We start from the raw sequence: 24,778 nt of genomic DNA, 5'->3' as shown, positions 1-24,778 counted from the left end.
GCTCGGTGGGTGCTGCTTGACAGATGGGCTGCAGGTGTCTGCCGGGAGCTTTTCCAGGGAGCAGCCAGCTGGATTTTGGGAAGAGGGCGGCTGCACGGCTTGGCAGCACCGTGCTGGGAGCTGGGAACGTTCCCCGGGCCCTGCAGAGGCTCTGCTGGCACTCTCGGGAGCGCGGGTGATGCCACAGCCCTGCCAGGAGAGGCTTGGCAGGAGGGGGCTGGGAGAGGGAGTGTTTTCCAGGCGGGAATTGCTCGGTGGGCTCTGCCAGACCCTCCGGAGGGATCAAGGTGCTGTACAAATCCCCAGGGCTGTGAGGCTGTGGCTGCCCCTGGATCCCTGGAAGTATCCGAGGCGGGACAGGGCTTGGAGCAGCCTGGGACAGTGGAAGGTGTCCCTGCCAGGCAGGGTGGCACTAGATGGTCCTTAAGGTCCCTTCCCACCCGCAGCATTCTGTGATCCTTCTGGGATCGAGCCTGGTGGAATCGGGGGATCCCTAGCTCCACCGAGCTCCCCCTGCCCCCTTGTTGTCCTTGTCCCTGTGGGTGTGATGAGGACAGTCCGGGGAGTCATCCCGGGTATCCGGAGGTTGAATCCAAGGCCGCGCGGCCGGGTGAGCCGTGCCTGGTGGGAATGCCGGGCGGGATGCGCAGAGCAGGTCGCGGCTGCGATTTGTTGTGCAGGTTTGTACTACACAAATTGCTCCGCACTCAACGAGCATGAAAGATTAACGAGGAACAGAGCCATGAACTCATCCGGGCTCGCTCCCGCTAAATTACAGCTACAGGGATCATGGCAGCTCATCCATGGATTGTGTAACGGAACTGATTTGCCGGCGTGGCCGGCGTGGAGCCACCCGAGCTCCGAGAGCTTCGCACGCGGCTTTAATGGATTCTAAATATTGGCAGAGCTGAGGAGAGGAGGAGTGAGGGCACCGGAGTTCCCGGATCAATATTTAATGGGAGCTGCAGTTGCTTCCAGGGAGAAGACAGTGCAGTCAGCATGTTCTGGGAGCCTGGAATGTGCCCTCCGGGCAGCAAGTGCTGCGCCGGGAAAGTGATTCGCTTGCATCTCCGGCTACCTTGCCTCCCGCCGCTCCCAAAGTCATGCCTGCCTGCAAAAGCAGCCCTTTGCCGTTTAATCCGCGGCTCTGGATTGCAGCACCATGGCTCCCGGCAGCGCGGGGTGTTAAATTCCAGCTGGGGGGATCCAGGGAATGGCTCCACTCTGCCTCTGGAGCGTTTTCCCTCCGTGGCCACAAGCAAATGTCCAACGCGCGGCGCAGGCGGCGCTGGCTCCCGGGAGAGCTGCCTGGGCCAGGTACAAGGCCTGCTCCTGCTGGATTCATTTGCGAGCTGGCACGGTTGGGTTCCTGTATGGATTACAGCTGCTGGCATCCCGGGAAATTGCTCATGGCTCAGAGAGCAGCAGCGCAGCAGCGAAAAGGGAACAGACTCCAGCCCGGAGCGCTGGAGCGGCAGCAGCGGGAGCAGAAGCCGGGCTGGTGCTGGAGCAGCCGGCCAGCCCCGGAGCCGGCCGGGAATCTGGGCAGGAGCTTGCCAGCAATTACGGAGCAGCTTTTCCATGAGGCAGCAGCTCTGGGAGGCCCTGGGGCTGCATTGCTCTGAGCAGGCCACGCTCAGCCCATCTGCTGCCGCCGGAATGCGGGATCTGGTGCATGGAAGGAATAATCCCTGGAGATGAGGCTGTGCTAAGATACTTCCCCAACCACTTCCCGTTAAGTGCTGTAATTCCTCTGTTGTAATTCCTGCCTGGTGTTGTGACACCGATGCTTGGAGGGAGATCCAGGCACCTGCCAGCTCACATTCCCGAGGATGCTGCTCCAGCCTCGCGCTCCGGGAGCAGCTCCAGAGGCTTGGTCCGTGCTGGCCCCGGCTGTTTCTCGCTCCGCTGGATGAGCGTGAAAACGCTGCTGGGAGAGCAGAGCTTTGACCTTCCGAGCTCCTCGGGAGCTGCTGGAATTCCTCAGCGCATGGAAAATTGCACTGAATTGGAGCAGAGCTTCAGTTCTGGCACAGAGCTGAGCTCTGCAATTAATGCTCCTGCCCTTGTGCCTCGGGAATTGATCCCTGATTTTCATGTGGGATGAGCCTCTGCACTGGCTCTGTTCCCTTCTCTGGCGGCGCAGGTGCCTCTGCTCCGTGTGGGAAGCAGCCAGAGCTGGTTCTGCCCAGAGCTGGGGTTCAGTGCCCGGCATGGCACCGGCATCGCCCCGGGGACCGCCCAGGGTGGCCGAGGGGACACTGGGGACATGGTGACATCACCCAGCAGCTCCTGGGGCAGGGACAGGACACGAGTGGCTCCATCCCAACCCAGGCTGTTGTCCCCAGCTGCCAATTCCATCCTGTTCCCAGCTCACAGTGGTCACAGGGGGTCCCAGCTGGGTCAGGGCTCTGTGTTTATCCCGAGGCTCCGTGTTTATCCCGAGGCTCTGTGTTTATCCCTCCCTGCTCAGCAAGGCTGGAGCAGGAGCTCGGAGCCTCCCCAGCCCTGGCACCACTCGGTGTTTGAGCTGTGGGAACAGTGGGAACAGTGGGAACACCCCCATTCCTGCACCTCTGCCGGCGCCGCTCCCGGGAATAGGGAATCATGAATATTCCCCCTGCCATTAGCACCGGCTGGATTTAGTGCCAGACGTTTGGAGACGTGAGGGATGGGTGGGATAGAGGGGGGGATGGATTGGGAACATCCCTTGCTGGCACCCACAGCCCCCCAGCTCCTTTCCCCAGCTAATGTTCCTGGACTCCAGTGGCACTGGCCATCCTTGGGAGCACTGTGAGCACCTCACAACTTCCCAAAATTCACAGTGTAAGTGGCAAAGCTGTGGGGGGACCTTGGAAATGACTTTCCATGGAGGAGCTGCATTGCATCTGCAGGGTTTGGTGGTGGGGAAGGGCTGGGCCCATCCTGGCCCGGGGGTGGCATGGCCTGGCACAGCCCTGGTGTCACCATGGGTGTGCTGGGCGTGACCTGGGCTGTGCCAGGGACTGGGGCTGGGCCATGGATCCTGTCTGTGCCAGGGATCCTGTGCCACAGTCTGGGTCTGTGCCATGGGCCTGCCACCACCATGGATCCTGCCTGGGCCGTGGCTGATGGATCCATCCTGCCTGGGCCGTGGCTGATGGATCCATCCTGCCTGGGCTGTGGCTGATGGATCCATCCTGCCTGGGCTGTGGCTGATGGATCCATCCTGCCTGGGCTGTGGCTGATGGATCCATCCTGCCTGGGCTGTGGCTGATGGATCCATCCTGCCTGGGCTGTGGCTGATGGATCCATCCTGCCTGGGCTGTGGCTGATGGATCCATCCTGTCTGGGCTGTGGCTGATGGATCCATCCTGCCTGGGCTGTGGCTGATGGATCCATCCTGTCTGGGCTGTGGCTGATGGATCCATCCTGCCTTTTCCCTGCACCTGCCTGCACAGCGCAGCCCCCCCAGGGCTGGCGAGGGGACCTGAGGGTGTCCTGTAGCAGGGCAGGGGTGACGGTGATGGTGACGGTGACAGCTTGGCGTGTCCCCTGTCCCAGGCCCCGCAGAGGGGAGGCAGCTCCATCCTCCAAAGCTTTTCCCTCGCTCCCGGCTCCGCTGTCCTACTTTTCTCCGGCTGCTTTTCCTCCTTGCCTCCGTCACGTGCGGTGGGCTCAGAGTGCTCCGGTGCAGCTCCAGCTTCCCGGCCGGCTCCAGGCTGGGCTCCGAGCTGCTCCTGCATTCCAGCACTCCCAGTTCCTGCCTCGAGCCCACTCTGGGTCCTGGTGCCCTCGGGGCCATGCAGGAGGATCCATGAGAATGAAACCTGCTGGGAGCGAGGACAAAAGGAGCAGGGAGTTCATCCCCTCCCACGCGACCCCAAATCCAGGGCAGGGAGGGCCTGGAGTGACAGTCCCGCTCTGCATCCCTCAGGGGTCGCAGTTATCCCCTGAAATTTGGGATATTGGTGGGAAAAGTGTGCAGGCTCTTCCTGGAGCCCTGAAATGGCTGTGCCTGGCAACAGCTGCTGGCTCCATCCTCATCCCTGTCCCCATTCCCATCCCCTTGGTGACGGTTTGGGAAGCAGAAGCATCTCCCAGTGTCACAGTGTCCCACAGCTGGGCCCTGGGTTTCGATCATCCCTGTTCCAGCAATGCTGACCCCATTTTCCCTCTCCTTGGGAGCGGAGCAGCCAAAACACTGCTGGATTCCAAAATCCGCGTGGCCCTTGCTCGGTGCTGCAGAGCTGCATCCCGAGGCTCCTCCAGCTGGATTCCAGGCCAGACCTCCCTGCTCCGGCTGTTCTGTGCTGGAATCACGGCTGGGGTGGAATCCCAGCCTTGGGAGCCTCGAGAGCTGGGAATGGGGTGGCTCTGGCTGGGAGCTCCAGGGACATCGCAGGGACTCAGGGTGTTCTGGGGCCATGTGGATCTGGTTAGGGGTAGCCTGGAACTGGCATTTCCCAAGCAACAGGAAGGGTTGGGATGCATCCCCCGATTCCAGGGGCCCAGTTTGGGGTGCCTGGAATGCAGCGCCCCAATTCCATGTGTTTTCCAGTGGGGATCTGCATTCCAGCATCCGAAGGATATTCAGCATAAATCCAACTTATTCCCGTGATTTCCACCTTTTTCTGGGCAGTTCATTCCTGAGGGAGACACAGAAGCTGGGGGTGGATGAATTCCAGTGGTTGGGAGAAGAGCCCTGCGGCAGCAAAGCCTTGTATCCCATTTATCCGGGAAAACCTGGATACCTGGAGCAGGAATGCTGCTGGCACAGCTTTTCCAAGGATCTCAGCCTCCCTGGGAGCAGCTCTTCCGGAGCTCCCGGGGCTGTCGGGGAAGTTGGGCTCATTTAACACCGAATTCCAACATTGCGGTGGGGAAATGACGAAGGAAAAAGCCACGAGCAATTAGTGGAAGGAGTGGATATTTTGGGATGTCTCAATTTCCTCATCAGCCCCGGAGAGGGGGCAGCGAGCCAACTGCCAATGGATAATGCATCCCCTGGGAATGGGCAGCACTGTGCTCAGCTGATTCCCCCATTAATTCCTTGGAAAGGGCACTGCTTTCCCTGCCTGCCCCACAGAGGGGTTTGGAGCTGCCAGAGGGGTTAAACCCTTGGTAAGCTCCTGTCAGCACCCCAGCCCAAATTCAGGAATTCTTCCTCGATTCTTCCTCAGCTAGGAATGTTGGAATCATAAAATCATGGAATGGTTTGGTTAAATTATAGAATCCGGGAGTGGGTTGGGTGGGAAAGAACCCCAAAGCCCATCCAGTGCCATGGGCAGGGACACCTCCACTGTCCCAGGCTGCTCCAAGCCCCAGTGTCCAGCCTGGCCTTGGACACTGCCAGGGATCCAGGGGCAGCCACAGCTGCTCTGGGAATTCCAGCCCAGCCAGGAATTCCTTCCCAAGATCCCATCCATCCCTGCCCTCTGGCACTGGGAAGCCATTCCCTGTGTCCTGTCCCTCCATGCCTTGTCCCCAGTCCCTCTGCAGCTCTCCTGGAGCTCCTTTAGGCCCTGGCAGGAGCTCTGAGCTCTCCCTGGATTCTTCTCTTCCTCAGATTGACAGGGCTTGGAGCAGCCTGGGACAGTGCAAGGTGTCCCTGCCATGGCAGGGGTGGCACTAGATGGGCTCTGAGGTCCCTTCCCACCCAACCCACTCTCCGATTCTATAATTTATAACTTTATTATTTATAGTTCTCCCTTGTGCTGAAGCAGCTCCGGTTATTTCCGTGCCGTCGCTTCCATCGTTCCCCGCTGTTCCCATTTGTCCTGCGGCGTTCCTGTTCCAGCTCCCGGCGGAGCTGAGGCTTCCTGGGCCTTCATCCCTGTCCAGGATGATGAGGATGCTCATGCAGAGGGAGTTTGGGAGCGAGCAGGGAGCAGAGCTGGCATGGGAACACTCCTCCTGTGGGGATCTGGGGCTGTTCTGGCCATGCGGTCTTGGACCCCCATACTGGGGGGTTGTGCCACCACTTTGGGGTCTCCCAGGTGGAATGGTGAGGCTGTGGAGCTCCATCCGCCGGGATGAGGGGGGTGGGCAGGAGTTGGGTCAGCAGTGGGGTCTTGTGATGGGGCAGCACTGGATCCAGCTCATCCCGGGCACCATCCAGCTCATCCTGGGAACCATCCGGCTCATCCCGGGCAGCATCCGGCTTATCCCAGGCAGGATCCAGTTCATCCCTGACAGGATCTGGCTCATCCTGGTGCCACAGGAAGCGGCTTCCAGAGGATGCCAGTTCCACGTGCAGCCCTTGCTGACAACACCAGCACCTTCATTAATTTAAGCTGCCTAATTGGGAGCAGCATGTGTCAAGGGCATGGAGCTCCCTCTGCCCAAACAGGAGCATTCCCTCTTGGAAAACGCAGTTCTTATGGCTCAGGGGCAAATTCCCAATGTGGAGCCCTCAGGGAATTCTGGGCCACAACCAAAATAGGCTTTTGGAGCTGTTTTTGAGGAGTTGGAGTTGCTGGGCTCCACAGATTGGAGATCTGGATGCTCCTTTCTCCATCAAAATTCTATGGGTTTGGTCTCAGCTTGGTTGGGATCCCAAAGAGGGAGTGGGAATGTTTTCCTGGTGTGTGTGGGAATCACCTGGTGTGGCACACATGGTTTTCCCTGGAATGCTGCAGCGCTGGCTGTGGAGCAGGCAGTGGGATGTGCACATCCCATGTCCGCTCTTGTCCCAGCTCCATCCCTCCGCAGCTCCGGAGCAGCTCGTGCCTAGTGTGAGGCATTAATGCAGCCCTGGAATTTCTGCAGAAAATCCTGTTGCTGCCTCATCTGCTCCGTCAGGCAAGAGGAGCCTCAAGGTGACTGCAGGGCTGCTGCCATCCTGGGGGTCTCCCGTGTCCCTGTGGATCCCCCTGCTCTGCAATCCCACCCCAGTGCTTCCCACGGCAGGGGTGATTCCTGGGCAGAGATTGGGAGGATTTTGGGGGAAATCCTCCCACCTTCTGCTCTGTGCAGGAAGCTCCCAGCTCCAGCAGCTGCTGGTGTGTCCAGAGAGGAGGGAAACCTTTCCTTCCTCCTTTGGGATCCTCTTATCCCGGGATGAGGATGTCTTTGGGAATGTCCAGGGCTTGGCAGGCCCCATTTTTGGACGACACCCCAACACCACCATCGGGGTGCTGCTGCTCCTCCATCCATTCCCAAATGACTGGGAATGTCCCAGACAGTCTGACCCCATTGCAGGGTGATCCCCATTCATATGGGCTGCAATTCCTGCTGTTCCTGGTGGCTGGGAATGTCCTGGGCTGCAATTCCTGCTGTTCCTGGTGGCTGGGAATGTCCCAGGCACCCCAGGCCCGCTGCAGGGTGATTCCCATCCAGGCTCCAAGTGCTGCTGCTCTCCCACACGGAAAAGGCCTGGCCGAGGGAGCGGAGCTGGGAGCACACGGAAGCAGAAGAAGGTTGAAACGAGGGCTGTTCTCTCCCGTGATGAATCGGAGCCTTCGGGCTCCATGGAGATTGATGGTCCCGCCAGGCTCCAGAGCCGCTCCCGGTGCCCTGGGGAGGAGAGGAGCGCCGGCAGCACCATCAGTACCGGGCCGGCTCTGTCGGCTGCGATGAGGGAGGCGGGCGATGGATATGGGATGAGACAGGAAAAGACAGGGCTGGGATGGAGCAGCCTCGGCCCCGCTGGCAGCTCCCTGGGCGGCTGTGGGAAAGGCACTGCGGGATGCGAAGAAGTCGCTCCGTGCCAGACGTGGTTCCCTGTTGAGGATGATGATGGGGAGAAGCCTTCGGTGCTTCCCGGCTGATCCCACATCCCAGCTGGGCCTGGCTGTGCCGAGCTTCTCCAGGGCTGGGAGAGGAGCTTTGGCAGAGCGGAAAGGACTCAGAGCAGCTGCTGAGGGAGGACTTGGAGCAGCTCCAGTTGTGTCTGGAAGTGAGGAAGGTTGGCACTGCAGTCACAGCCCCGGGAATGATCCCCAATCCTGAGGGGACAGACTTGCACCCCCAGTGCCAGCGGTGCCAGGTGTGGGGACACCTCCTGATCCCCCTGCCCTGGGTGATGCCAGTGCTGTGCAGGACTGGGACAGAGGCCCTTGGGAGCTTCCATGTGCTGGGAAAATGGGAATTGTGTTAAAATGGTCGAAATCTGGTGAAAGGCTCTGGCAGGAGCTTGGTTTGATAATGAAGGCCCAGAGAAGCTGTGGCTGCCCCTGGATCCCTGGCAGTGTCCAAGGCCAGGCTGGACCTTGGGGCTTGGAACAGCCTGGGACAGTGGAAGGTGTCCCTGCCATGGCAGGGGTGGCACTGGATGGGTTCTGAGGTCCCTTCCAAAGCAAACCAGTCTGGGATTCCATGAAGTGCCAGATGCTGCTCTTGGATCATCCCAAGGCCCTGGAGTGCTCCAGGCTGGGGCAGAGGAGCTGGAAAGCTGGGAAAGGGTCTGGGAATGCTGTGCCAGTGGCTGGACATGAGCCCTTCTCCCCAGCAGCCCCTGGCTGAGCCCTTTGTCTCTTAATGCCACCAAACCTTCCAGTGCCACCAGCTCCTGGCACTCAAGGGACTCTTGGGACTGTGGCTGCGAGTAGAGGCAAGGAGGGAGTGGGAGTGTTAGAGCAGGAGAGGCTGGAGAAGGTAGAGAGGCTGGAGAAGGTAAGAGAGGCTGGAGAAGCCAAGTGCCCACTTCAGGCATCACTTCCTGAGCAAGAACCTGCTCGGGGCTGCCTGCAAATGTCACCGGGATGTCACCAGGATGTCACTGGGAGCTGCTCATCCTCATCCCTCCAATCCTCAGGGCTGCCACTTCCCTGGGGCTGTTGCCACTCCCGGTGTCATTCCCAGCCCTGCTTGGCTCCTGGGACGCCGGGAAGGAGCTGCGGGAGCATCACTGGGACCGAGGCGAGCGGAGCTTCCCTGGCTCTGATGCAGAACAGCCGCTCCCGAGCGCTCCTGCTGCTCCGGGTGTGTGCTCCGTGTGCAGCTGCTCCCTGTCACAGCCCCGGGATGGATCTCCAGGATGGATTTCCCACCCGGCACATCCCTGGTGGGTTCAGCCGAGGGTGAAGCGTGCCGTGACACCGCTGATGAGCCATGTCCCCATCCCTGCTCTGCCTTCCCAGAGAGCAGGAGCCTCCATGGATCCCTGGGAACCTCTCCTGCTCCGATGGAATCCTTCTCCCTGCGCTTGGCTCTGCCCTGGCACCAGGCCCCACCCTGGGGACCCTCGGGGGTGGCAGTGTCCCTGTCCCTGCTCCCGGCACTGGCGTTTCCAGCTGGCAGCTCCCGCTCTCCTCCCGCTCATTCCGCCGTGGAGCTGGGAGTTGATTAGCTCTGCTAATTACTTTACAAATAATGAGCTTCCCTAATTGCGCTGGCAGGGATGGGGGGCTCTCCCCTCCTGCCATCCCCCGGTGCCACCAGGCTCTGGGTCCCCTCGGCTCCACTGGGATCTCCCTTGATTGTTGGCACCCAGAAATCTTGGAAAAACCCCCAAAGGCTTTGCATGGGGAGCTGGGAGCTCTGGCTCATCCCGGGGGATTGGGCCATTCCTGCTGCTCCAAGCACCCCGGGATCAGTGGGATACATGTTCCAGACACTGTCTGTTCCCTGTCACTGCCCTGGGATGGGTCTCTGGGATGGATTTCCCACCTGGCACATCCCGGGCAGGTTCAGCCGAGGGTGAAGTGTGGCTGATGAGCCATCTCCCCTTCCCTGCTCTGCCTTCCCAGGGAGCAGGAGCCTCCATGGATCTCTGGGAGCGTCTCCTGCTCCGTTGAAATCCTCCCACAGGGTGAATGGAGCAGGTTCCCCCGCCCTGGGATCCCTTGGGAGCTGTGGAATGTGGCGCTGGATGTGCCATCCCGGCTCTCAGAGCGATTCCAGCTGCTCCAGCTGTGCCTGCATCCATCATCACCCCACCCTCTGCCCTTGGGAAGGGGCTGGGGCTGGGAGTGAGACCCCCCGGCAGGGAATGGCAGCACTCCATGTTCCTGGCGGATCCGGGCTGCTGCTTCCCTGGAAATAGACCCTAATTAGGCACCACCCGGTGTGACACCGTTAATTGGGCAGGAGAGCCGGAATTCTCTGCCCTGTCAGGTGCTCTGAGCCAGGGAGGGGTTGTTTTGGGAGGAGGGAATTTTGGGGGCTGCCGACCTCTCTGCTGCTCCCCTTTGGAGCTGCTCCATCCCTCACTGGAATCAAAACACCACTTTCTCACCCCGGGTTCCTGGGATAAACCAGCACATTCCCATCAAATTTGGGATTGAAATCTCCGTGTTCCAGCAGGGAAAGGAGCAGCTCCCCCCTCCTCCGGCAGCTCCCTGAAGATGCAGCTCTGACTCTGTCGCTAATGGAACGACATCCTCGCTGCTCACCTTTAATTAAGTGAGCCTCACATCCCTGGGCTTAATTAACTTCTCATGGGCTGATGACTCTCTCCAGCAGCCAGGGAGAGACAGGACTGGCCTTGCATGGAATCATGGAGTGCCAGCATGGATTGGGATGAGGTGGGCTGGGTTGGAAGGGAGCTTCAGGCCCATCCAGTTCCACCGTGGGCAAGGACACCTCCACTATCCCAGGTTGGATATCCACTGTCCAGCCTGGAGATGAACATTCCAGGAATGGGGCAGCCACAGCTGCTGAGGTGACTCATTGATAAGATCCATCTCCTGCCTGGGAAAATGGGTTAAACCCAACAAAATCCTTCTCCACGCTGGAAATTGCCGGAGTTTGCCGACTGTGGAATTCCGTTAACTTCCCGCTGTTCCATTGATTTTCTGTGTTTATTTGCAAAACCTCCGCCGAGTGTCCGAGTTCTTGAACAGATTCCCAGAGCCATCAGCTGCCGCTTTCCCTGCGCCGGGAATGTCATTTTTATGGGACAACAAAGCGGGATTTAATGGGGGCTGACAGGGCGGCAGTCGGGGCAGTTTGGGTTGGGCACTTAAACGTTCCCATTATCCAGCTCCTGGCACAGCCAGGCCATTCGCTGAGAATTCCCAAAGGGAATTGGCATTTTGCAGCAGCAGCAGCAGGATGTGAGGACTTTGTCACTGCTGACACATCCGGGGCTGGAATGGTGCAGCCGTCGGTCCTGGCACAGCGCTGGGGGGTCTGTGCTGGTGACCCCTTTTTGGGGTGATCCCATTTTTGGGGTGATCCCGTTTTAGGATGGTCCCTTTTTGGGGTGATCCCTTTTTGGGATGATCCCTTTTTCAGGTGGTCTCTTTTTGTGGTGGTCCCTTTTTGGGGTGATCCCTTTTTAGGGTGATCGCTTTTTGAGGTGCTCCCTTTTTGGGGTTGTCCCTTTTTGGGATGGTCCCTTTTTGAGGTGCTCCCTTTTTGGGATGGTCCCTTTTTGGGGTGGTTCCAGTGGCTGCAGACTCTGTGGCGCTCTGGTGAGGACTCACATCCCACTTCCACAGCTCCTTCAGGAATTCTCCGCTGTCCCTCGATCCCCTGGCACTGCCGAGTGACGCTGAGGCCACCCAGGGCTTTGCCATCCCGCTTCCCGCGCTCCGGAGGGATGGGATTAGGGATTTAACAGCCTGTGCCAGACAGACACTTAACTAAGCCATAAATTTGGAGTTCGTTAGTGAGGATTAATTAGTGTTTGCACAGGGCTTTGCAGCGCGGAGCCGCGCTCGGTGCCGGAGCTTCGCCGTGACCTTGCCGAGGCCGGGAGAGTCTCGGTGCCTGAATCCATCAGATGCCACTGACAAGAAGGGTCCAGGAGTCACCCCGAGGATTTGGGGACTGGGAGTGTTCTGGGAGAAGCTGGAATTTGGGAAAGTGGGAGCTGTGCTGCCCTGGAAGGGGCACAGGGAGAGGCTGGAGGTGCCACGACAGCTCCTCTGTGCTCATTCTGAGCTCACACTGCTCCAGGGATCTGCTTTGGGGGGCAGCAGGTGCTGAACTGGGGGGCTGAGGCTGCCCAGTGCCACCCCCTTGGCTGAATCCTTCAGCTCCACACGGTGACTTTTCCGTGGAGCGACAGCAGTGATTCCATGGCTCTGGGAAATGGGGAACTCATCATCCCTCTCTCTCAGCTTCTCTGGAGCTCTGGGTGTGCTCCAGCCCTGGGGAATGCCAGGGCTCCAGGGGGAGATGCTGCAGGAGGAGCCCCTGGCAGCCCCAGGATTTATCCCAGGGCTCCACTGCAGCCCTGGCACAGGAATGGGAATTTTTCTGGCACTGGCTAAATAATGGAGACACCTCCATCCCCGAGCACCTCCACTGGGGTTGGGTTGGGTTGAGTTAGGTTGAATTACTTTGGTTTGTGTTGGGTCACGTTGGGTCACTTTGGGTCACGTTGGGTCACTTTGGCTTATGTTGGGTCACATTGGGTCACGTTGGGTCACTTTGGGTCATGTTGGGTCACTTTGGGTCACATTGAGTTACTTCGAGTCACTTTGGGTCATGTTGAGTTACTTTGGGTTACGCTGGGTCATGTTGGGTCACTGTGGATCACATTGGATCACTTTGGGTCACTTTGTGTCACTTTGTGTCACATTGAGTTACAGTGAGTTGTGTTGGTTTGGGTTGGGTTGAATCCCCATTTCCATTGAAAAACTCCCCGTTCTCCTCAGCCTCTGCAGGATTTGACACCAGGAGATGCCCTCAGGCAGGGACTGGACAGCCCAGGGGGTCACCCTGCTCACCCCCACCCCAAATTCCCATCATCCCATTCCCTTCTGGAGCTGCCACTCAGAGATGCCCAACCTGGCACCACGAGGCTGCCGGCACTTCCTCTGGGGAATGTTTGGATTATCCTGGGATTCAGCAGAGCTTGGGAAGCCTGAACTGGGATGGGAGATTGGCTGGGGACCTGGGAGCTGATTCAGCGTGGATTTGGGAATGCCCTGACCTGTGTCCCTTCCCTCTGCAGGACAAGAACAGGAAGCTGAGGCCTCTCTACGACATTCCCTACATGTTCGAGGCACGGGAATTCCTGCGCAAGAAACTCATTGGGAAGAAGGTACAGAGGGAGCAGACAGAGTTGGGATGAGGCTGAGGATGAGGGAATGGGGTTGGGATGAGGTTGAGGATTAGGGAATGAAGGAGGGGATGAGTGAGATGTTGGAGCTGCTGTGCGACTCCTTACGGACAACCCGGAGCTTCTCCAAGGGAAATTTGGGATTCACCCAAACCTGGAGTGCCTCTCGAGGGCTTGCACTCCTCATTTCCCAGGAATTCCGCCTCGCTTCTCCCTTTGTTTGTTTCCCTGGCATATTTTCCGAGGCTGGTTCAGAGCAATTCCGGGAATGAGGAATGCGGTAACCAGCGGAGCGCACGCTCCGGATGCAATTTTCCAATGCTCATAAAACAGTCAAATAAAATCAATTCCCTTCGTGGCGAGGCCGTCGCCGCTCGTCGGGGCTGTTTCGGTGCCTAATTGGATCTTTCCAGCTCAGAGCCTGCCTGGGTATTCCGAAAAAATAGGAAAAGGGGAGAAGAGCAGCTTGGCAGATTTTTTTAATGGGAAATCTGTTGTTTCTCGGAGTCAGAAAAGAGCGTGGTGGTGTTGGCAGGATTTGTGATGGGAGCACTGATCTGGAATGGGATTCTGGCACCTCAGTGTGGTCCCAGTTCAAGCCATTCCAGGGTTACTGGCGCCCTGTCTCCTTCACTTCCTGTTGGGAGAGGAGCTGGGATTTGGGAATCTGAATTCCCTGCTCCCTGGGAAGAGATGGAATAATATATTGTCCCTCTTGGCCTCTCATCCAAGCCGTGGGAATTTTCCAGGCTGGGATTTTCACGCCACATAAAGCCCAGATTTGGGAGTTTTGGCTCTTGTGCCAGAGCCTCTCCCTGTGCCTCTGCGCCCTTCCCGGCCGCTGGAATTTGCCCGGCGGCGCGGGATGAACCAGAGGCTGCCCAGGCCGCTATGGATTTGTGGAATAAATCCGTGGAGCGTGTCGGGAAGGGGCAGCTCCTCCGCCCATCGATCGCGCTCCGCCGTGGAGCGGCTCCGGATAATTGCGCTGGGCGCGGGAGATGGATCGTGGCTCTTCCCTAATTAACTCTGGGATTAATCGCTCGGCTGGAGGGAGCCGGCAAGGGAGAGCTCCGGGATGAATATTCCCTGTGCATGGAAGCGATGCTGCCCCATCCTTGGGAGCTGCTCTTGTGGGGTGGAAAAAAAGAGGGGCTCCCTGGGGTGTCCCAGAAACCACCATTGTCCCATCCCTGTGCCCATCCCTGTGCCCATCCCCTCCCCTTCCCTCTCAGAAGGCTGATTCCAGCTGGGAATGCTGCCCATCTCCAGAGCCCTGATCCCGCTGCCAGCACTGATTTCCCGGTGGTTTTCCAGGGCATTCGCCTGTCTGGTCCCCTCAGAGGCACCTGGACACTTCTCGGGATGCATCCCAGGATGCTTCCAGGGATTCTCCTTTTGGGGTTCCCAACAGCAGCACTCCCAGTGCCAGCAGTGCAGGGGATCAGGCTGGGATAAAACAGGGGTGGGATTGGCCTGGCAAAACCTTCTCCCTGGGAACACCATCCCAGCCCCGGGAAGAGGGAAGGCTTTGGCAAACTCGAGGATTTTGGGAATGCGGGGCCATTTTTCCTGCGTCTTACGGGAGCGTGGAAGCTCAGGGAGGGCTCGGCGCAGCAGAGATGCCCGGGAGGGAAATTTGGGAAGATTCCAGTTCCTGGTGCAGCCGGGGCTGGGGATCCATCCCTGGGGAAGCTGCGCCGGTCCGGGAGCTGGAATGCTGAGCCTGGGAATGCGCGGAGCCCAGGAATGTGCGGGAGCTCTGGAGCGTCACGGGAACGGCTGCGTCACCCGCCGCTTCCACGTGTGGAATTGGGCAGGATTTGGCTGCTGGGGAGGATTTGGCTGCTCGGAGCCGCACCGGGAGAGCTGCTCGGGAGCGCTGCTTTCCGCCCGGGCTGCGCTTGGAATGCGCGGCTGCGGTGGAGCGGGAGCCGCAGGGGGCTGGGCTGGATCCTGGCTGGATCGTTCCCGGTGTAATGATCCCAAATTCAGGGACATTTCCTTTCCATCGCCCTCCTCCCGACGCTTCCCAGCGCGGCACTTCCATGGTTATCCCGCTCCAAGGTCAATCCTGCCCCGGGGGTCTCCGCGGCCCCTCCGGCTGCCGCTGGAGCGGGAGGGAGGAGGAGCTGGGATCCTGCTGGATCCGCTCCGGGCGATGCCGGAGGCGCTGGAGGCTCCCGGGGACTGTGGTGGAGCAGCCTCCGTCCCACATCCCGGCCTTTTCCGGGAGGGATGATGGGAGGATGGAGAGGTGGAGGGGCTTAGGGGAGCGGAGCCGCTCCTGCTCGCCATTCCCGGGAAATCCCGCTCCTCGCAGCAGGATGCGTGGGGCGGCCGGGATGAGCCGGGCCTCGGGAGGGGAATTCCTGCTCCGGAGGGAAAACGCATCCCTGGATGTGCCCCGCCGCGCGTCCCGCATCCCCTCATCCCGCCGGGATCATCCCGCAGATCCCTGCTCCCCACCCGTGCATCCCGGCAGGTCCCCGGGAGGGAGAGGGGGGGCACCCACCCCCCCAGCCCCTTCCCCACCCCCCGGCCCCTCCACCCGGCACGAGCTGCCAGGGAAGTAAAAATATTCCCGGGAGCGGGTGACGCCGGCGGCCCGGGAGATCCGCGGGCGGGCCGGGTATTTATAGCCCGGCAGGTCTGGGCTGCCGCCCACCCCCCATCTGTGCCCCCCCGGCCCCCCCCGTGTCCCCGCGGCCCCTCGGAGCCCCCCGTGGGAAGAGGGAATAGCAGGGAATGGCACCGGCACGGCCCCGAGCCCCCCCGCCCTCCGCATCCCAAAGGTGGGGCTGCTCCCGGCCCTTCCCGCGGAGATGAACGCCCCGTCCCCTTCCTTCCCCTCCCCCCGGCTCCAGGCAGGCCCCAGAGGGGTGGCCCTGCCCCGCCGTCCCCCCTTGCATGGGGACACATTCCCGCTGCCATGGGAGATGTGCCCAGAATGTCCCATTGTGAGCTCCCAGCCCAGACCAGGGCGGGAACTGGGACAGGACCATGGCTAGCACTAGGGGTGTCCCCAGCACCCTGGGACCAGCTGGGGACACCCTGGGGATCCCACCTTGGGGACAGTGAGCTGGGATCAGCCTCACTGGGACCCTGATCCTGGGGATGATGTGCTGGGAGCTCCATCCTGGGGACAATGTCATGGGAACTCCATCCTGGGGACGATGTCATGGGAACTCCATCCTGGGGACGATGTGCTGGGAGCTCCATCCTGGGGACAATGAGCTGGGAGCTCCATCTTGGGGACAATGTAATGGGAACTCCATCCTGGGGACAATGAGCTGGGAGCTCCATCTTGGGGACAATGTAATGGGAACTCCATCCTGGGGACAATGAGCTGGGAGCTCCATCCTGGGGATAATGTGCTGGGAGCTCCATCCTGGGGACAATGAGCTGAGAGCTCCATCCTGGGGACAATGTAATGGGATCAGCTTCACTGGGACTCTGATCCTCAGCACAATGAGCTGAGAACTCCATCCTGGGGACAATGAGCTGGGATCAGCCTCACTGGGACCCTGATCCTGGGGACAATGCAATGGGATCAACCTTACTGGGACCCTGATCCTGGGGACAATGCGCTGGGAACCCCACCCTGGTGACCCCGTATGGCAGTGCCCCAGCTCCGTGCTGGTGATCCCAGGCAATGCCAGCTCCCAGCTCCCCGGCTGCTGGGGTGACATTGGCGGCGGTGGCTGCACGGAGCCCGTGCGGTGCTGCTGTTCCCGGGGCTGGATGTGCTCCCGGGAGCAGAGCTGCCGGAATGATTTAATCCACCCTGACTGCAGCTGACCTTGGAAAGCCGCCCAGGCGCGGCTCGGGCTCCGGCTGCTCTGGGGGGAGCGCAGCCCATGGGGACCCTGCACCCCTCAGCCCAGCCACCCCTTCCCGGCCCCTCCGTGGCCACGTTGCCTTTGGATCCCGGGAATGCTTCGCCTTCTGTCCCCCTGCCGGAGCTGTGGGGTGACAGTGCCACGTCTGGTGTCACACAGACCTGGCTCTGCCCTCGGATGATCCTGGGTGTTGTCCCTGCAGCGCCAGCTCCTTCCAGCTGAGCAGGATCCCCAGGGCTTTTCCCAGCTTTCCAGCCACTTTCCCAAGTCTGGAGGAATCCACGGGGTTGGTGTGACCCAAGAGTGGGACATGGAACTTCATGGAATCATGGAATGGTTCCACCCCTGCCATGACAGGGACACCTCCCGCTGTCCCAGGCTGCTCCAAGCCCCAGTGTCCAGCCTGGCCTTGGACACTGCCAGGGATCCAGGGGCAGCTGTAGTTTCCCTGGGAAAGCTGTCCCAGTGCTCCACTTGGCCTTGTGGGACCTCATCCCATTGTGCCAAGGATCCTCATCCCATTGTGCCAAGGATCCTCATCCCATTGTGCCTGGATCCCTCTGTGCTGCCCTGCTGCCCCTGGGCAGATCCAATGCAGTGGGATAGAGTGGGACACAATATGGGGCTTTCCTGCTGAGGGGTGACCCCATCCCATCCCATTATCCCACCCCATCCCATCCCTCCTGACTCCTCCTGCCCTGTTCCAGTCCCGGATTCCCCCAATCCCCGGGATCCCTGTCCCCCCCGGCTGCTCCATCCCCTCCGCTGCATCCCCAGCCAGGTGTTTCCCACGCCAGCCGCTCCCGAGCCAGACATTTCAAAAGCCCTGGAGCAGCTGAATTCCCAACCTGCCTCTCGGAGTAATCGGCGTCTCTTTTTCCCCTCCAGTGGTTCCGACGGGAGCTTTGCTGCGAGGAATCGCTGTAACCGCTCCCCTTAATTGGCTCTTTCCTGCCGGAGCCCCCTCTCCGCACGGAAAAGCCTCGGCTCCGGCGCCCTGCCAGACGCTCCGACCTTTTTTGCATTTTGATGTTGGTTTAATGAGTGATTTTTGGGACGAGCCGAGGGTTTGAAGGGGTTTAGGGATGCTCCTGCCTCGCCTGTCTGGCTGCCTTTGGCTCAGCACAGCTCCAGCCATGCGGAATGGGAACAGGAACAGGAATGGGAACAGGAAAGGGCTTGGGAGAAGTCCAGAGAGGCCAAGTGCAGCCCTGGAACGGCAGTGCAGGGATGTCCCCAGAGATCCCCACGGCATCCCCGTGCCACCCCCTGTACCCCCAGAGCCTCTGGCTGCTCCAGCTGATCCCGGGAAAGCAGTGAGGATGGAGCTTCCCTGGGGAAGCAGAGTGGTGGAATTGGGTGGGATTGGCATGGAAATGGCGCCTGCGGATGTGGGATGTGATGTTGGGAACTGCTGGAGGCAATGCCTGGAGGAGGGAAAGTTCCATGGAGACCTTCCAGGGCCTAAAGGAGCTTCAGGAGAGCTGCAGAGGGACTGGGGACAAGGCATGGAGGGACAGGACACAGGGAATGGCTTCCCAGTGCCAGAGGGCAGGGATGGATGGGATCTTGGGAATTAGGAATTGCTGGCTGGGATGGAATTCCCAGAGCAGCTGTGGCTGCCCCTGGATCCCTGGCAGTGTCCAAGGCCAGGCTGGACATTGGGGCTTGGAGCAGCCTGGGACAGTGGGAGGTGTCCCTGCCCATGGCACTGGATGGGCTTTGGGGTCCTTCCCACCCAAACCATTACGGGATTCCTCTGCACATCCCAGCTCATCCCAAGCCCTGGTGCAGTGGGAGAGGACACATCCAGCAGGATCTGCCCCTGAGGTGTTCCCAGTCCCTGCTGTTCCCCCTGTCCCTGTCTGGGATTCTGGAATGATGGCAGCATTGTCCAAGTCCCTCCCGGCGATTCTGGGGACACCGCGGGATTCCAGGACAGCCTGGGATGCTCCTGCCTGCCACAGCCCCTCACATCCCTCCTGGAGACGCTGATTCGGGGTGACAACCCCGGCAGAGCGGGAAGTGCTGCTCCCATCCACCTGCCATGGCAGGAATGCTGTGTCCATAAACTGGGAAACACCAGGGCTGGCTGAGCCTCGGGATCCCCATGGAGCTCTGGGGACACCTGGCAGGTGCTGGGATCCCAGCTGGGATCTTGTCCTGCCTGGGAGGCTCCTGGTTTCGTGTGCCTGGAAGCTCTGGTGGTGCTGGAGCTGCTGGTAAACTGCTCTGTTCCCTGGGGAAGCAGAGGGGCTGCAGACCGGCAGTGGGAATGTGGGCATGGATAGGATGAGGATGAGGATGAGGGGTTGGCTGGCTGGTCCCAGGGATTTGGCTCGGGATGTGGGCTCTGACTGTCCCTGTGTCCAGGTGAACGTGTCTGTGGATTACATCCGCCCCGCCAGCAGTGCCACCGACACTGTCCCTGCCTTCTCGGAGCGCACCTGTGCCACCGTGTCCATCGGCGGAATGTGAGTCATCCCTCGGGATTGGGCCTTTCCCCCTGGAATTCCCACCTCAGCAGGGCTGTCTGGGTTCAGAGGGTGGCTCACTCCCCATTCACCTGGGATCAGCTCCCATTCCCGGCGTTGTTGGGTTCTGTGGGATACGTTGGAATGCTGCTGCCTGGGACCCCCATTCCTGCCCCCCCAGCTCCAGCAGTTTTGGGGGATATTGGGATGAGGTTCCCCCCAGTCCGGCCGCCTCAGGGGTGGCTTTGGAGGAGTCCCTGCTGCGTTTCCCAGGATGTTTGTCCTTCCCAAGGGACCTCTCCGATTTCCCTCCTCCTGAAGGTTCAGGAGTGGGGGCTGTTCCAGAGCAGCCACCCCTCATCCCGAATTTGTGGCTTTTCCCCCTCAGGACACAGGGTGCCGTTGCCTTGGGCACATCCCTGTGGAGAGGCCGAGCCTCGGGCTGGCAGCAGCTCCGGGAGCTGCGTAGGGAGGATTTGTCATAGGCCCTTGGTTGCTTTCCCAGTTTTTTTTTCCCGGTAGCAGCTATTTTGGAAAGCGCCCAAAGCGCTGCAGCGCTGCCTTTGCCTTCCCTGATCCAGGGGCTGCGAGAGCTGCACTTCCCTTCCCTTCCCTTCCTGCAAAATCCAGGAGAGCTGTGTTTTCCTGCCGCTCATCCAAGGGCTGGGAGAGCTGCCTCTGCATTCCCGGGATGTTCCCAGCAGCTCCTGTGCCATTCCTGATAGCAGCATCCCGGGATGTTCCCAGCAGTGCCTGTGCCATTCCCAATAGCAGCATCCCGGGATGTTCCCAGCAGTGCCTGGGCCATTCCCAGTGCTGCATCCCGGGATGCCGGGGGTGGAACAGAGCAGGGTCTGTGTCCCGAGGCCTTTGCCAGGCTGGGATGGAGCAGGGAATAAAGCCTGGCTTGTCCTCCTGGAGTGTCCGCCCGGCATCTGGGCTGGGCTGAGCCTGCTTGGAATTCCGGGCACGGCGGCGCTGGGGAGGGAGCCAGGGCAGGAGCTGCAGCCCCGATCTCAGCTCAGATCCCAGCCCTGGTCCCAGCTCCGGGCGCTGGGAATGGCGGGGGCTGGAGCACAAACCTGCCTTCTGCCGGATCCCTGCTCATATCCCTACTCATATCCCTGCCTGGATCCCTGCCCACATTCCAGCCTGGATTCCTGTCTACATCCCTGCCTAGATCCCTGCTCACATCCCAGCCCCTATCCCTGCCTGCATCCTGCCCATTTCCCTGAGGGATCCCTGCTCAGATCCCTGCCTGCATCCCTGTCTATTCCTGCTTGTATCTCTGCCTGGATCACAGGATTCCTCCATCCCACTTCTCCCTTCCATGTCCTCCATGTTTCTGGCCTGATCCCTGCCCTAGGAATGCTGGTGCATCCCACGGCATCCCACAGCCTTCCATGGCATCATGCATTATCCTCAGAAAAAAAGCTCCTAAAAATCCCTAACCCCAAATTTCAGGAGCACCATGGGCTGTAATTCCAGGTGCAATTCCCAGCAGGAGCAGGGTGTTCCCTTCCCTCGGGGCAGCAGGGCTGGATGCTACAGTTTGGGATGATTTGGAGTTTGGGGGTTGGGATGGGTTTGGCACCACTGATCCAAATCCCGGTCCCGATTCTGATCCCAATCCATGCTGGGCACAGGCTCTGGTGGGATGAAATCCCTCCAAAACTTCCTTTGGGAAATGAGCTGCAGGAGGAGCTTAAAAATGGACATTTTTGGCTTGAAGTTCCCAAATTGGCATTTTTCAGCCTAAGGAGATTTTTCCCACCATATTCCCAGTCTTTTAATCTGGGATTAACTGGGGGGTGCTCCTCCCCTCCAGGCCTCAGTTCCAGCTCTGCTTCGAGAGCTTTGTTTGGAGGTCAGAATGAGGGGTGCCTCCCACTCCCCAGGCCAGGATGGAGGACCAGATATGGAATTCATGGGCTGGAATTCCTTCTTGGAGCTGCTATCCTTGTCTCCTCTTCCTCACCCTCCTTCCAGCAGTGGGATGGCTGTGGTTCCATCCCGCTGCTCCTGGGGTGCCAGGATCAATCCCCACGGGAATTCTGAGTCGTAAAAGCTCTGAACCCAGAAAGGACCTGGGCTTTTCCCAGGGCTTCCAGCCCAGGGGGATGTTTTGACACTGGGAAGCAGCAGGATTTCATGGCTGGGAATGCTGGGAATGCTCCAGAGCATCCAGTGGCCCAGGGAGGGGACAAGGGGGACACTCTGCACACCCCTGTCCAGGATGCAGCTGGGATGAGGAGAGGGATGTGTTTGGGATGGGGTGTGGGACTCAGCTGGGATGGGGAGCAGGATTTGACTGGGATGGGGAGTGGGATGTGTGGGATGGGCAATGCCAGGGACCACCGGGAGCCACCCTGGCCCTTCCCTGGCCTCCCCCCAGCTCCTGCTCCTTCCCAGCTAGCCAGAGTGCCCATTCCCAGATGTTCCCATTCCCAGAGTGCCCATTCCCAGATGTTCCCATTCCCAGATGTGCCATTCCCAGTGTGCCCATTCCCAGATGTTCCTATTCCCAGATGTGCAATTCCCAGTGTGCCCATTCCCAGATGTGCAATTCCCGGTGTGCCCATTCCCAGATGTCCCCATTCCCAGATGTCCCCATTCCCGGAGTGCCATTCCCAGTGCTCAGCATTCCCAGCGCTGCCGCAGCTGCTCTGGCTGCAGCAATTCCCTCGCTTGCCAATCCCGAATTTTTCGATTCCTCCCCCTGCTCCGAGACCTAATTTCGGCTCCCGGTGATGGATTTGCCCTTCCCCCTCCTCAGGAAGGGGCACGCCCGGGATTCGGGAAGGGATCAGTCCCTCCATCCTCTGGATAGATCCGCTTTTTTTGGGATACGGAGGGAATTAGCGGGGGGGAGGGAGGGTGGTAATTGGAGGAGAATTAGGGATGCACTGGCGGAGAAGAATTCATGGATTTGCTTAAAGCAGTGGAATGTGATGGATTCATCCCTGCCTTGCACATTCCCCCCTTGCAGAAATTCCAGTTAATTGGGAGGGGCTGCTCCAAGCCCCTATTTTTGAGAAAGGGGATGGGGGGTCTCCCTGTCCCTGCCCCCCCCAAACCAGTGCCCAACTTCTTTCTCAGAAAAAAACATGGGATGGGGGAATCAGGGAGATTCCTGTAGTCTGGGGGACATTGCTCCTCTGGTTTGGGGGGGTTTGGGGGGGAGCTGGGGATGGTGCTCCCCCTCCCAAAGCAGTGCCCACCCTGGAAAACAGTGATGAGATTGGTAAATCGAGGAGGAGCTTCCTGTGGCCTGGGGATGCTGAGCCTACTGGGTTGGGGGAGTTTTGGGGGAATTTTTGGGAAGGGGGTTTGGGATGCTCCTGGGAGACCCCCCCAGGAGGAGAAGCCAGGGAGGAACCCAGGTCACTGGGATGGGATGGGATACAGGGATGGGATGGTATACAGGGATGGGATGGGATATAGGGATGGGATACAGGGATGGGATACAGGGATGGGATACAGGGATGGGATACAGGGATGGGACCTTCCCACCCCATCCAGAGCCGGGGGTGTTCCCACTCTGGCTGTGACACCCAGGGCAGTGACAACCCCCCAGTTCCCAGCCTGATTCCCGACCCAATCCTGCCCCATTCCCATTCCCACAGCAACATTGCAGAGGCTCTGGTGAGCAAAGGCTTGGCCACAGTGCTGCGCTATCGGCAGGACGACGACCAACGCTCGGCGCACTACGATGAGCTGCTGGCGGCTGAGGCACGGTCAGTGTGGGGTTGGGAGTGGGATTGGGATTGGGATTTGGATCAGGGTCGGGATTGGGGTGTCCCAGGAGGGGCAGAGCTCCTCTATGTCCTTTCACAATGTCCTGTGTCCCCCTGTCCATCCCTGCAGCTCAGGGGACTCCCTGCCCTGTGTCCCACCTGGATCTGGGGGAGCATCCTTCCCATCCCCGGCATTCCAGGGGCCCCCGATGCTTTTGGGTATCCCTGGGAAGGGCAGAGCTGCTCTGTGTCCCATCCTGGTCATTCCCTGTCCTTCTGTCCCATCCCAGCCATGTCCCTGTCCCTCCATCCGTCTGCCCCAGCTGTGCACGGCACAGGTACACAGGATCCAGCTGTGCGCTTTCCAGCTGTGCACTTTCCAGCTGTGAAAAATCCAGCTGTGAAAAATCCAGCTGTGCACGATCCATCAATGCACAATCCAGGTGTGTACGATCCAGGTGTGTGTGATCCATCAATGCACATTCCAGTTCTGCACAATCCAGCTGTGCACAATCCAGCTGTGTGTGATCCACCAATGCACATTCCAGCTGTGCACAATCCGGGTGTGTACAATCCAGCTGTGTGTGATCCACCAATGCACATTCCAGCTGTGCACAATCCGGGTGTGTACAATCCAGCTGTGCACGATCCAGCTGTGTGATCCACAGTCCTGGCACACACGATCCAGCTGTGCCCACAGAGAGGACCCCTCCCGGATCCTGGTGCCCCTGGATCTCCACGGGGATCGCTGTTCCCAGCTGTGCTGGCAGCCCCCAGCTGTCCTCCTGTCCCTGTCCCCATCCCACGCTCCCGCTGGCCCCTGGAGTGGCCATGGACACCCTTCCCTCCCCTGCCCAGCTCCCTCCGGAGGCGGCTCCGTCACGGCTGAGCCCGGCAGGAACGGTGGGATGTCAGCTCCTCCTTGGCAGCAGATCCCGGCACGGTGCCGAGAGCCGGGAAGAGCAGCTTGGAGGGGGCTGCGGCGCCTTCCCGGGCAGCGCTGGCTGCTGCGGGAAAAGGCGGATCAATCCGGAGAAAGCTGCTCCCATTCCCAGCCCTGCCGTGCCCGGGCGGTGGGCGGCCGGCAGATTGCTCGGAGGCTCCTTCCCAACGCCTGGAATGTGCCTTTTGGGAAGCCTGGCAGGAAGTCAGCAGCTTGGAGCTGTGGCAGGGGCACCGGGATTCCAGGATACAGGGCTGGGATGTGGCACTGGGATAGTGGGATACAGGGCTGGGATGTGGCACTGGGATACTGGGATATGAGGCTGGGGTGTGGCACCTGAAGCCAATAAAGCCACACTCCGGGGTTTGGGGGTTCAGCCTGGATGTCCTCAGATGGAAATGCTGGATGTTCCTGCCTGATCCCGGAGCAGGGCCGGTGGTGGAGGTGGCTCATCCATGCCAGGAGCTCTGGCACATCCCAAATCCATGATGGTGCTGACCTCACTCAGAGGAGCTGGCAGCTCCAGGACAATGCCAGGAGCAGTGGGAATGAGGGATTTGGGATGTGGCTGTGGTGCAAGGCCCAGAGCTCCCAGTGGAGTGAGGCTCGGAGCTGTTTGGGGAATCCCTTCAGCATTCCCAGCTCTTCAGAGAGCCTGGAATCATCCCAGACTGTTGGGCTCCACTGGAATCCTGACACACTCCAGCCTTTCTCGAGACCCTGGGGCAGGAGGGGATGCTCCTTGTGGGGACCTCGGTGGCCTCATCCCAGGGGAACATCCCAGGGGAACATCCCAATCCCTTCATCCCTGCACCGACACAAGGATCGGGATCTGGGTCTGGCAT

The 24,778-nt window shown here is 59.9% G+C and overlaps 1 protein-coding gene across 1 annotated transcript in view; it reads left to right on the top strand.

Moving 5' to 3' along the window:
- SND1 (staphylococcal nuclease and tudor domain containing 1) overlaps positions 1-24,778 on the top strand; it is a 68,616-nt gene that overhangs the window by 22,827 nt on the left and 21,011 nt on the right. Inside the window, exons 11-13 of the mRNA XM_085080674.1 lie at positions 12,830-12,919; positions 19,153-19,253; positions 22,880-22,990. Coding sequence (XP_084936800.1) covers positions 12,830-12,919; positions 19,153-19,253; positions 22,880-22,990 — 302 coding nt within the window. The remainder of the gene's footprint in view (positions 1-12,829; positions 12,920-19,152; positions 19,254-22,879; positions 22,991-24,778) is intronic.

Source organism: Lichenostomus cassidix, chromosome 1Aa (assembly GCF_008360975.1).
Source record: "Lichenostomus cassidix isolate B80296 chromosome 1Aa, HeHo_3.0, whole genome shotgun sequence".
Classification (NCBI taxonomy): Eukaryota; Metazoa; Chordata; class Aves; order Passeriformes; family Meliphagidae; genus Lichenostomus; species Lichenostomus cassidix.
The sequence above is the reverse complement of the archived record's forward strand: the minus strand, read 5'-3'. Positions and strand labels throughout refer to the sequence as shown.